At 37.1% G+C, this 12,574-nt stretch overlaps 2 protein-coding genes across 20 annotated transcripts in view; one reads left to right on the top strand and one right to left on the bottom strand.

Annotated features, from left to right (window-relative positions):
* ECT2L (epithelial cell transforming 2 like) overlaps window positions 1-11,015 on the top strand; it is a 56,596-nt gene extending 45,581 nt beyond the window's left edge. For 5 of the 7 annotated variants that reach the window (XM_050949515.1, XM_050949514.1, XM_050949512.1 and 2 more), the window contains 3 exons: window positions 219-594; window positions 10,604-10,780; window positions 10,957-11,015. In XM_050949515.1, the coding sequence (XP_050805472.1) occupies window positions 219-349 (131 nt within the window). In that variant the 3' untranslated portion in view covers window positions 350-594; window positions 10,604-10,780; window positions 10,957-11,015. Of the gene's footprint in view, window positions 1-218; window positions 595-10,603; window positions 10,840-10,956 lie in introns of all 7 variants that reach the window. The other 2 variants (XM_050949510.1, XM_050949511.1) reach the window with 2 other exon arrangements.
* REPS1 (RALBP1 associated Eps domain containing 1) overlaps window positions 4,401-12,574 on the bottom strand; it is a 108,056-nt gene continuing 99,882 nt past the window's right edge. For 12 of the 13 annotated variants that reach the window (XM_050949553.1, XM_050949554.1, XM_050949558.1 and 9 more), the window contains 5 exons: window positions 10,058-10,243; window positions 9,277-9,372; window positions 8,529-8,677; window positions 7,723-7,828; window positions 4,401-5,749 (listed from right to left, as the gene is read on the bottom strand). In XM_050949553.1, the coding sequence (XP_050805510.1) occupies window positions 5,681-5,749; window positions 7,723-7,828; window positions 8,529-8,677; window positions 9,277-9,372; window positions 10,058-10,243 (606 nt within the window). In that variant the 3' untranslated portion in view covers window positions 4,401-5,680. The remainder of the gene's footprint in view (window positions 5,750-7,722; window positions 7,829-8,528; window positions 8,678-9,276; window positions 9,373-10,057; window positions 10,244-12,574) is intronic. The other variant, XM_050949561.1, reaches the window with a different exon arrangement.

The following is a 12,574-nucleotide window of genomic DNA, read 5'->3' as shown; positions in this document are numbered from 1 at the left end:
CTGTATTCTATGGGCTTCCCAAATGATCAGCCTCACATTCTTAAATCAGACAGACGTATTTTTTGCTATTGATTATGTCCTTAAACCACTGGCAGTCAGAATTTAAGAGTAAAGCTATTTGCAAGATTCTATGAAACTCTACCACCTATCCCTTAGATAACTTATTGGTCAAGAGCAGTTAATAAACTAAAGCCTTTTTCTTTTTTACACACTAACAGATATCAAGAATGCATTTATTCTACAAGGCCCAAAACGCCAATGGATTTGTTCTATAGAGGATGAAGATGATAAATTTACATGGTTGTCTGCACTGCAAAGTGCAATCAACTGTAGCATTGAGAAGAAATGAGATTCACCTTAGTGTTTAGGATGCCCAACTTCTGTAGTATGTGCTAATTATTTGTGAACAGATATTTTGTACAGTTTCCTACTCCGAGAAACTTTTGTTCAAATTCTGCATCATTACCAAGAAGTTAGCAGTCCTTTTGCTAAAATACTATCATGTGTGCGCCTCAGACTGCAGGAATTTATGGTAGAATCACTCGTCAACCTGTAGCTGAAACTGAAATCACCCAACAAGGACTGCTGTAGAAGGTATTTAAGCAGCATAGTAGCAAAAATAGATAAGTTATGTTTAGAATTTACTTGAACAAACGGCTCCTTATTTTTCTCCTAGAATTACTATTTCCTCAGAATAGACATTTTTAGGAATCTAATGTCAAAGAATTCTTGCAATTTGTTTTGGTTTCATGGAATAGAATTGTGTTCACTAAAGGTTAAGACAGACAATGCTTCAAACACTACTTCAAGAACTTCCTTCTCAGTAAAATGGTAAGATTTTGTGCTTACTATTAACAAGCAGATTAAGACAAATTCTTCTGCAAGTGTATTTTGGTGAAGTATTTTTAGGCATGTCTACACAGCAAGTTACTGCACAGCAAGCCAAGGTGTGAATCTACAGTGTTCCAGTTTGCCACTCAGTAATGTCCAATATGGACACTACTACAGTGCTGTGAAAGCTCCAGAGTGCCGCTTAGCTTACAAAGAGTAGTACGTTAGGCCCCACTCTAGAAGCAGTGACCACACAGGACATTACTGAGAGGTAAGCTGATGCCCTATAGATCATACCCTGGCGTGCAACACAGGAACTTGCTAGGTATAAAAGCCTTTAGTGAATAAGGCTTATGTGCATACATTAGAGGTGGGAGGAGAAGTGTACCTCAACCTACCAAGGCCCAAATGAAGAACAGAATGTTTGGCAGACTCAATGAAGGACAAAAATTATTCATGTAGGAAATGTAAAAATGCCATGGATCCACTCCTTTAGTGTAAATAATGTTTTGTAACCTTAATTTTGTAATTCTCTATTCTGGATGTCAGATGTATTTTTCAGTAATAAGTGAGAAAAATCCAGTCCATGTAAGATGGAATCGGTGCCTTTGGGATGAAAATGAGGGACCCTTAAGATGGACAAGAAAAAACATGAAGAATAATTTATTACACTGACAGTCTTTTAAAAGAAGTATTGCCTTTAAAAAAAGAAAAGCCTTTTCACATATTCAGTTTTATTTTGTAGATAGACATGGGAGAGGACAATGAATAGGTATTGAGGGAAAATAAGCAACAGTTTAAGCACCAGGAATGGTGGAAGAAAAGAGGCAAATTAGTAGAGGGAAAAAGATGGTGGAGGGGGGGAGTGCTAGAAGGAAGAGAAAAATCGGATCAAGAAATTGATGCTGCTTGTTACAGCAGCCTGCAATAAGTTTAGTTTTTCCAAACAGTTTGAAGAAAAATACTGTGTGCAAACAAACATCTACAAACTATATTTGCATTTATCCTTCCTTCCCTGTTTATTCCCCAAACTACTCACTCTGCAGTAGCATGCAGCAGCATCATAAATTGCAACCACACTGTCCCAAGCACTGTACAAATACAGAATCTCTGGCCCAAAGAGCTCACAATCAATCTAGGATTATAACTAGGATGATCAGATAGCAACAACTGTGAAAAAATGGGACTGGGGTGGGGGGATAATAGACGTCTATGTAAGAAAAAGTCCCAAAAAAACAGGACTGTCCCTATAAAAACAGGATATCTGGTCACCCTAAATATAAGAAGATGCAACAGGTAGCTAGAACAAACAAATGGGAGATAGAAGGGATTGATGAGGCAACGTTAAAACAATTACCGGTATGTTTTGCATCCCACCAACTTCAATAAAAGGGAATTATGTCTAATTCCTAATGGAATATAAATCCTGCTCACATTACCGGAGTTAAATGTTGATGACCACCACAGAATCTGATGTTCTTAAAACAAAATTGTAGTGAAGATGAGAAATTAAACTAGCCCTTTAGATATTAGATTTTTTTTTTTAATAAAAAATTTGGTTTAAAGTTCACATAATGAGTATTCAAAATAAATCACAAGAAATCTTTAAAAAAACATTAATCCTATTTCTCCTGCCTAGATATAAAACTGGTATTACTGCAATTAAGCTCTTAATCTGATGTATTTGATGTACAATTCTGTTGATTCCATTGCAAAGATTTGCGACAGTGAGATCCATACATGCATTTAGGATTTCAGAGTAAAAATTTTTTTTACATTTAATTCAAAGGTCTGAATGTCTGATTTATGATTTGTTTTTTTAAAAGCAATCTATTTTTATAAACAAAACTGCATGGACAATTACATGCATACAATTTAAAAAAAAATCATGTTCCTTGACTGTACCAGAGAACCCAGTTGGAAAGTGCAACATATGGTCTTTCAGTGTTACCCTGCTATTTGATAATTAGTTACAATGATGATGTGATCTTAGACCAGGGGTAGGCAATCTATGGCATGGGTGCCAAAAGCGGCACGCGAGCTGATTTTCAGTGGCACTCACACTGCCCGGGTCCTGGCCACCGGTCCGGGGGGCTCTGCATTTTAATTTAATTTTAAATGAAGCTTCTTAAACAGTTAAACTGTATTTATTTTACATACAACAATAGTTTAGTTATATAGTATAGACTTATAGAAAGATCTTCTAAAAACGTTAAAATGTATTACTGGCACACAAAACCTTAAATCAGGGTGAATAAATGAAGACGCAGCACACCACTTCTGAAAGATTGCCGACCCCAGTCAGACTATTAAATTTTCTAGGTTGCCTTGCATTTCTCCTTTTCGCTTATACCTGATTTCACTAAATTTAGTCTGACACTTAATCTACTAATTGACAACATATTGTGCAAGTGTGATTTCTACATAGGCAGTTTATTTTTTAAACAAGTTATTCATTATAGAAATCTCAATCCACCTACATGCAAATAAAAAGATCCACTTTTTTCATTTCACAGTGTGAAATTCATTACTTCTATGTTAAGGAATGCTAGTTTGCATATGTACAAAAGAAAACAGTAATGTTTCCATGACATTTTCAAAAAAAATATAACTGGAACAGATGTTAAAAGTAGTAAAATTCCCCCACAGTATTTTTAACAACTGCAAGTATCCTGTCAACGTATAGTTATCAGAAAGGGAAACATACTAATTTATTTTCACTGTCCAAACAGAAGTAGTAAATAGCATAAACAGTAGAAAATTTGATTTAAAATGGTCTCTTCAGTAATCAATTGGTAATGTGGTTAAGAAACTAATTTAAAACCAACAGTGAAGCAGGGAAGGTCAAGGGCTTCTAAACTGTGATCCATTTAGTTTGATTACATTCAGAAGGCACTGTCACAGAAATCTAGTCAATGTAATTTATTAGTGACTTTTCACCCAAGAGTTACACTGTAGCAGCATTCTGCCTTTATACAGGATGCCTAGGTTTATTTCTAAATTTAAGATAATATCCATTCTACCTTAGCGCTTTTCATTAATAGATCTCAGAGAACTTTGCAAAGGAGGTCAGTATCATTATTCCTATTTTACACATGGGGAAGCTAAGGCACAAAGAGGTAACACGACTTACTAAAGGTCTTCCAGTAAGTAAGTGGCAGATTGAAACCCAATCTGAGTCGCAGTCCAGTGCTTTAGCTATTGCACCACACTGCATCCCTTATGCTTGTACTCTAGAAACGAGACACATCTGAGGAAGTGGGTATTCACCCACGAAAGCTCATGCTCCAAAACGTCTGTTAGTCTATAAGGTGCCACAGGATTCTTTGCTGCTTTTACAGATCCAGACTAACACGGCTACCCTCTGATACGAGACACAGTTTGTGCGACTATATTAACATAAATGAAGGCTAGCTTCACTTTACCAAGAAAATCCAAGATGGCCAATAGCTGAAAACTAGAAGAACAAAGGATTCTGCTGCTCCTTGTGACTGCCATCAAAAAGGTTTAAAAATATATTCCTGCAGATGTGAGAGTTACAAGTTCCAGTTAAAGATGAATCAACAAAATTAAAATATTGTGCTGTTTTATTGGTGTAAAAATCACACAATTGCTAGTTCTGATTCTGCTGAGATACATCCATGCGATTTAACATCTATGATCCCACAGCCAGAAGAAGCCATTAAATAGAATATCTCCTGTTAGTCAGCAATCAATGCAAATTTACATATGAGATCAAAAGGTGTGTATCATACAATATACAACAAAACCTAATACAGTACATCAACCCCAACAACAGGATACACTCAGGGAACTTTTTGTTAATAGTGAAACCTGTCTATATGCCAGAAGAATAAGGCCTGGAGACAAGGTAACAGAAGGTAACCCAGAAGTCCTAAGAAACAAACTTTATTTTTTGGCTGGGAATTAGAAGGTCAGAGAGGTATTGACACATTACTTGACAGTACAATCTGTTACAGTAAAGACTGGTGGATATGATCTGTTAATAAAAGGTAATGTGTGAAGCATGCATTTACAGGTAGTGCTCAGGAAATGTGCAATCAATACATTGGGAATTAACACCCAATTCTTTTCACAGAACAGATGACCAAGGAAGGTCTGTTACGTATAGTATCAGTTGTACCATAGGTCATTTATATGCATGCGGCTGAATCAAGATCATGAGTGGAAAAATGTGAACACCTGGCAATCTGGTCACATAATGCACAAAGTATGAAACAAAGATGAAATAACCAATTTTAGATGATATGGCAAGGCAGCCTGCAAGAAACTCTGTGGCAGCCTGAGGGAGCTACTTTATTGCAAAAAAGGCAGGCTTTCTGGAATTGTGAATTACTTGCTAAACTGTGAAAGGTGGTTTGGGAGATCAATTTTGGTTCACATACCAGATTAGTTTTCCTGTTTTACACAATAAAGCAAATGCTGCAGTGTAAGAGGCATTTATGGTATATATGTGCTTTAATGTTAAAAGTTAACTGACAAGCTGTCCTTTTCTTTGACATGAAATATAGAAACCATTAGGTAATTAATTCCAGTTTGACGTTTTGGCCACTGAAACGGTGCAAACTCAAATCCAGTAGAAAGATCATGCACTCCCAAGGAAATGGCAGGGGAGGCAGTGCCAAGATTCAAGGAAAAAAAAGTTATACTGATTTTTTTGATTGAAGTTAAAATACTTAAATGCAAAGATGGACAAACTGGGCAGAACAGAATCACAAAAATTAATGTTGACTAGAGCGCATTGAGCTGAATGAATGGGTCTTTCAATAGGCTTTGAACCCAATCCCCCTTTCCAAATTTAGTAAATTCACAGTTAACGGCAATTGGCTTATAGGTGAGAGAAGGGTCGAAGCTGCTCCAGTTGGACTTCCAGGGAGATTCTCTCTTCAAGAACATCCTGGAAACGAAAGATTTTCAATTTATAGTCCAAAGTGAAAGAACATTGTGAAAAAATTCTTACTGTAAATCAAAATAAGGTAAAATGTAGGCATCAGCTTTGGGCACTCACTTCAAGTTGTTCTCTAAAGAACATAAGAACCCCTTCCCTTCAGCTGAATCAGAGCCTCGGCTAGTGAATTCTACATACTATGAATGAGACCTTTGTTAAAAAATAAAGCCATTTAGCAGGCTGCATTCCTTTTTGTGCCACCCAAATACTAGGCAAGGATAAGTAGGCATGAATTTATACATATGATATTTTCAAATAAAATTGGGAGGAGAGAGTGAGGCAGAATTTCACTTGTTAAAAGTTTCATGAACTTGAAGTTGGTTTTCAGTGAATTTCACCCATCCCAATTGTCTTTAAAGAACTATAATACAGATTTGAAGTCAGACTTGTCAGTTTTCTATATGACCTGCACTCCTATCTAGCCAGCAAAGCATAAATTCAAAGTGTTTAGCATCTGGATTGGTTTAGTAAAAAATTCATAATTAAGACGAGGTGCTGAAAAAATAAATTAGGGAAAAGTACATTGGCATCCAAAGACAAATTCAAAATGTAAACAAGACAACAGTGAGCAATGTAACTAGTTAGGTTAGATTGGTGACTGTTTTCTTGTGTTTATTTACTGAATTGCAATATTTGCATTTCAGACATTTTGTGCCTTTTTATTTTTTTTTCAATAATATGCTTATGAAATGAATCAGTGTTTTGTGCTTTACATTTCATTAACATGTTTCAGGATTTCATTCTCCCCTCCCCCACCCTGAAGGAAAAAACCACAAATGCACTTCTAAGTGTGTCTGCTAGTTTTCCTAATACCATCATCTCAGAATAGTGATATCAAGTGTACAAGTTAGTAATTGTTCTAGTCTTATTTTTGCTATACTTAACAGCACGTTAATCAGTAATATCAAGATAATTAGAAACAAGACGGCATCATGTAGAACTTCAACACAAAATAATTTTTTTGTCCTTTCTATTTTCAGAGTTCCACAAGAGCACATTGCAAATACCTATCTCCTGTAATCAGAGACTCAGAGATGTAAGGCTGAAAGGGACCTTGAGAGGTCATCTACTCCAGCCTCCTGCACTGAGGCAGGATGAAGTATACCTAGACAATCCCTGTCAGGTGTTTGTCGAGCTTGTTCTTAAAAACATCCAATGACAGGGATTCCATAACCTCCCTTGGAAGCCTATTCCAGTGCTTAACTATCCTTATAAAGTTTTTGCTAATACTGAACCCAAATCTCCCTTGCTGCAGATTAAGATGATTACTTCTCATCCTTCCTTCAGTGGACATGGAGAACAATCAATCAATTACCTTCCTCTTTATAACAGCCCTTAACATATTTGAAGACTTGTCAGGTTTCCCCACCAAATCTTCTTTTGAAGACTAAACATGCTTAGGTGTTTTTTTACATTTATTAACTTTTCCTCAAAGGTCAGGTTTTCTACACTTATTTTTGTTGCTCTCCTCTGGACTTTCTCCAATTTGGCCACATCTTTTGTTAAATGTGGTGCCCAAAAGTGGAGACTGTATCACAGCTGAGGCCTCATCAGTGTCAAGTACAGTGAGACAATTACCTCCCATGTCTTGCATAAAAACATTCCTATTAATACACCCCAGAATACTAGCTTTTTTTTGCAACTGTACCACATTGCTGGCACATATTTAATTTTTGATTCACTATGTTATTCACAGATCCTTTTCAGCAGTACTAATGCCTAGCTAGTTATTCACTTACGTATAAAAACAGCTTAACATTTTAAATAGCTATCTCCTATGCCCTCTCTCATATACCATTTGTGTGTTAATACACACAGATCTCTACCTTGGTACTTAAATGGCCCCATCACTATGCTATCTCAGACTACACATGTGCACACACTTCTCAGAAACTGACATACAAAGAGAATGATGGTATTACCTTTAACTGTTGCTGTAATTCACTATTCAATCTGGCCAAAACAGTGTTCGTTTCCTTATTGCGTCTAATTGATGCCTGAATTGCCTTCTTGTCTTTCCCCACGGACCTGAGGATATATTAAGTGCTTTTTTATAAGTCTTTTCACTGCCAAGCACGCCAAGAAATAACTTTGATAAGTCTACTCAATTCCTTAGTCCCTATTTAAAGTGTTCAGCAAGAGCTGTACAGAGGACACGTTTTTACATAATTTAATGACTCTTTCCACTTATTTTCCTTTCTATAGACTAGAACACGTAGACTAGCCTCGTTTGCACAGAAGCTTTGCATACCAGTTTCCTACAGAACAAACAATGAATTACATTCTTAAATTGCAATAATGAACGTACACCTTCCAGACTACCGATACAATACCAGACTGACTAATTTGATTGTGTTTAGCATAGACTTGAGGGTAAAGGAGAATATGCAACTGCACATTTAAGTTCAAGACCATCCATACTCACCAACTTTATTCAAAATTAACAATACAACACTAACATTTACAGAGCACTTTTGATAATCAATGTATTTTGCAAAATGTGAGTATGTTTTTCATCCAAACAACTGGAGTGTCTTATTAGGTATATCTCAACCTTTAATATTTATGCTGACACCTTTAGTAGTTTTATATATCTGATTTACAGTCACTAATAGTTATTCAACACATTGTAAAATCACTTGTAGCTCTTCCATAAGCTAACAGTATTATTTGCTGTTTCAATGTGAGCTTCCCAATATTAGACATATTCATACTCATCCTGGGTTACCTAGGGATAGATGGCTGTGAAGCAAGAACAGCAGCTATGACACCTGTTTTCTGTGTATGCTCCTCAACTTCAGGTCTCAGCTCATCCTCTGATTTTAACCTTCTGCGAATAGGCTTTGGTGGTGGAGCAAGAGGTGTGGTGCCTTTTCCCTGGGAGGCAAAAGGCAGCCCATAAGCAAACATCACAATTAATTATATTTGAACTCAAATCAACTGGCTGTGCAAAACTTTGTGAAACTAATTTATTTACTGTATGAGTTCTGAGAACATTGACTCATAACAGGTCTACTTGAGTTCTCTCAGGTAGCATCAGAAAAATTGCGTGAGAATAACTCATCTCAAGGGAGTAGTAATTGACCGTGCGGGGGGTGTGTGTGTATGTGTATGTGTATATATTATATATTAAAAATGATAACTGCTCCAGCCATCTGTTCCCTATGGACTAAAATCCTAAAAATAACCCCTGTATGAATCAATTTTGGTAACAATCTGATTACATGTAAGCAATTAACTTACTTCATTAAAGTGAGCTTCTACTGTCATGATTTTAGATGGAAGCAGCCCAGCACGTATATAATATTTTAGCCAAAAATGTAAATATTTCAAGAAGTTCTGAGTCTTTGAAAACTGAGTTCATATGGAAGCTTCTGCAAACTCAGATGTAGCAGTCACTAACAGGCAATCGTTCTAATACACATTCTTCTACGCGTTAAAACCTACACTTCCCTCTTAAATTTCGTTTTACATACCGCATTAACAGGGACACTAGCAGCTGCCTTGTCTTCAACTCTGCCATCTGTTTTGGCAACTCTAAGGGAGCCTGCAGAATCAGAGGGTTTTTCAACCTACAGAGAATGAGACAGTTTAGAAACTCTGTATGGGTCTGCAAATATTTAATTCTGTTACAATTAGGATGATAGCCAGGTGTGTCACACTGGCATGTTCTCTGGTTATATGAATACAGTTTACAATCTCAAGTCTCTTATGTGAGCCCAAGTCCTCTTTAAAAGCTCAGGCATGGAGAGAAAGGGCTGTAGCTGATTACCAGCACCATCTACTAAATCTCTATGCCACACTACTCTATTTCTGATCTGCAATAAGATCAGATCACCAGAGACATGTGGGCAAGTTATGTTTCATGAGAGGCAGCAACAAGAGAGGATTGTTGGACCCTAAATTACAAACTCTTGCTACTGGAGCTAACCTCAGTATAAAGAGACAACCAAATAATAGAGACTTATTTGAAACTTCTGATCTACATCAGATATTACATATTATTTATACTATAGTAACTCAAAGGCTGGCAACAAAGATCAGGGCCCCATTATGCCAGGCATTATACAAAAACAAACACAAACACAATAAGACTGTACCTGCCCAAAAGAGTTTACAAACTAAACAGATTTGACAGACAAACAGTGGACAGGGAAACAGGCAGGATGTGATTTATGCAAGGTCTACTGGGTATAACTAACAGGGTACACCAATGTATAACACTAAGTGGTCTACAATATATCCATTTACACTGACCTGCAAGACTTCTGAATGTGTTTCAATTTCATTCTCTTCCTCTTCATTTACACTTGATGCAGCAAATGCCTCAAACTGGCTGAAGTCTGCAAAATTTGGCTGTTCTGGTATTTGCTGAGGTGAGGTGCTGGTATGAGCTATTAGGCTTTCAGCATCCACTGGGCGATGCACATGAGGACCTACACCCTATAGCAAAACAAAGATGACAGTAATTACTAATACTGTGTTCTTGAAATAACTGACATAACACAGGAGCAAAATCTTGTCCAAACAAGAGTTTATGCAAGAATGCTAACCAAGGACAATTATTTAATTATGTATTACGGAAGAAATTACTGCCTTTGTTTAAACTTGTAATAACGCTTGGAAGTTTCTATCCTGTCACTGGAACAAACATGCTTCTTATCATACAAGTACAAAATGACTACATTTGTAATAAGGGGCAGAACACTTTGGTCGCCCATTATCAATGGTACAAAAATTATCAGTGGTAAAGTTGAACTTCTTTCCTTTCTCCTAAACTGTTTTGTTGTCCATTTTTCCAAGTGTACATCTCTTTGAACGGATAAAACCTACCCTTTCTCCAAAGTGCTCTTCTGGAGTTCAACTGAAACAGCAGGAAGGTGAAAGACAAAAAAAGGCAGATGGAATATTGGAGGCTAAAGGCTACACAACAATTCAGAATTGAGCAGTGTGAGAGGAGAAACCCTGAGCAATACCAAGGTGTGCTGGAGCAAAATGTTGGCTCATTGCTTGGGAGTGTTGTGGTGACTGATACCAATGTAAGAGTGCCTTCAAGCACAAAAGTAGTACACCAAATCATTTAAAGCACTCCTGGATGTATCTTGGGGTTTTTTAGCGTACAGTTTGTTAATTTTAACCTTTTGTTTTTAAAATAGTTTGGGAATTACACAATGGTCTCCCCCGAGAAGTAGAAATATGAAGGATAATTATTAGGGGAAGTATAACCTTTATATTGTCTCCTATTTTGAATATACATGTTTATTAACAACTTATCTTAGTATTAATAAGACTTTGACCCCCTTTCTGTGTTGTCTCTAGGAAGTTAAGCATTCTTTTAGGATGAGTTTGCAACAACCACTTCCAACTCAATGCCTATAAGAGATACAAACTAAGGATAACGAATGATTCCCAGTTTATATTTACTTAAATAAGTGGCTGGAGGCTCAGAAACTGCTACTTCTTGAAGACTAGCTTGTCATTTTGGGGAAGGCAAATTGGGAAGTCCCTTTCTTCCTCTATCCCAGTCTCAAGGTTAATGTACTTTAATATTTAAAGTAAGGTGGCTGGCAGTAAAGTAGTTCTACTGTGACATGCTAATTAATAATATGACAAAGTGCACATCAAAAAGTTTTTAAATTGTGTTTTTAAAACTAAGGTTATGCATGAAGGCAGGTTTTATTTTGTTAAAAATTCCAATATGAACTAGCATGAATTTGACCTAGAACCCATTTTAGATATCTAGGTTCTATTTGATGCTTACATTAGCTATAACTATGAGGCAACCCCTGGAACTAACAACTACATTTCATAGCACTTAAAACTGTATATGCCACCTGTGACGGTTCTCAGGGTACCCAGAACTATGAGTCACCTTGTTACCCTTGCCTCCAATGAGGAGTCTTCTTGTGGCAGCTGGGTGACAGCTCCCTGATGCTGCCAGTTCTTCCTTCGCCAAGCAGGTTAACGATACTTGCACTGCAATCCCTGAGTCCCTTTGAATCATTCCCCTGTGATACAGCCCAATGTTGACTAATCACAGAAATTTCAGATCCTCTGCAATCAAAGGTGCAGCATACCATAATTTACCAGTTTTACCTTAAACCACCATTACTGTCAACACAGCACTTGTGAGCACTTATAAACCTACTTTTGTTTTATTAAAGAATTAAGATTTAACTAGTGAGAAAGTGATGGTGGTAACTGCCTACAACACAAAACAGAATCATTAAATGCAAACCCAAGTTTAAACTTATCAAGTTACCTTTCCTATATAATAAAGTTGCTTCCCCCACAAACATGAGCCCATTGCATAGCTGGCTGGTTTCACCAGAAGCAGGATAAAAGCTTTCATGGAAGCTCTCTGCTCTTTAAGGGATTTCCTCAGTGATGGAGCCACAGTGCCCTTCTCTACACTACAGCACTTACAGCAGTGCAGCTGCACTTATGCAGCACTTGTGGTGGAGATGCTCTAAGCTGATGGGAGAGCTTAACTCCTGCCTCGGTGAGAGGCAGTAGCTATGCTGGCAGGAGAAGCTCTCTGAGTTACGTACATTATATCAAGTAACCTGTAGACTAGATGAGGTCTGTGTCATACTGAAAACAGGCAGGGTGAATTCCTGCCTTGTTGTAGAGTTTCTTCTCTACTTTTAAATGGTTTTGATTGTTTATCATGGTCTCTCATGGTTTTCCATTGACTGTTTTGGGATGTGGCAAGGATAGACAATAGAACCTTGCATTGCCTAGACAGCTGACTAGGGACTGATTAGCAGCTCC

Source organism: Gopherus flavomarginatus, chromosome 4, assembly GCF_025201925.1.
Source record: "Gopherus flavomarginatus isolate rGopFla2 chromosome 4, rGopFla2.mat.asm, whole genome shotgun sequence".
NCBI lineage: Eukaryota > Metazoa > Chordata > Testudines > Testudinidae > Gopherus > Gopherus flavomarginatus.
Note: the sequence above shows the minus strand (reverse complement) of the source record. Positions and strands in the feature narration are given on the sequence as shown.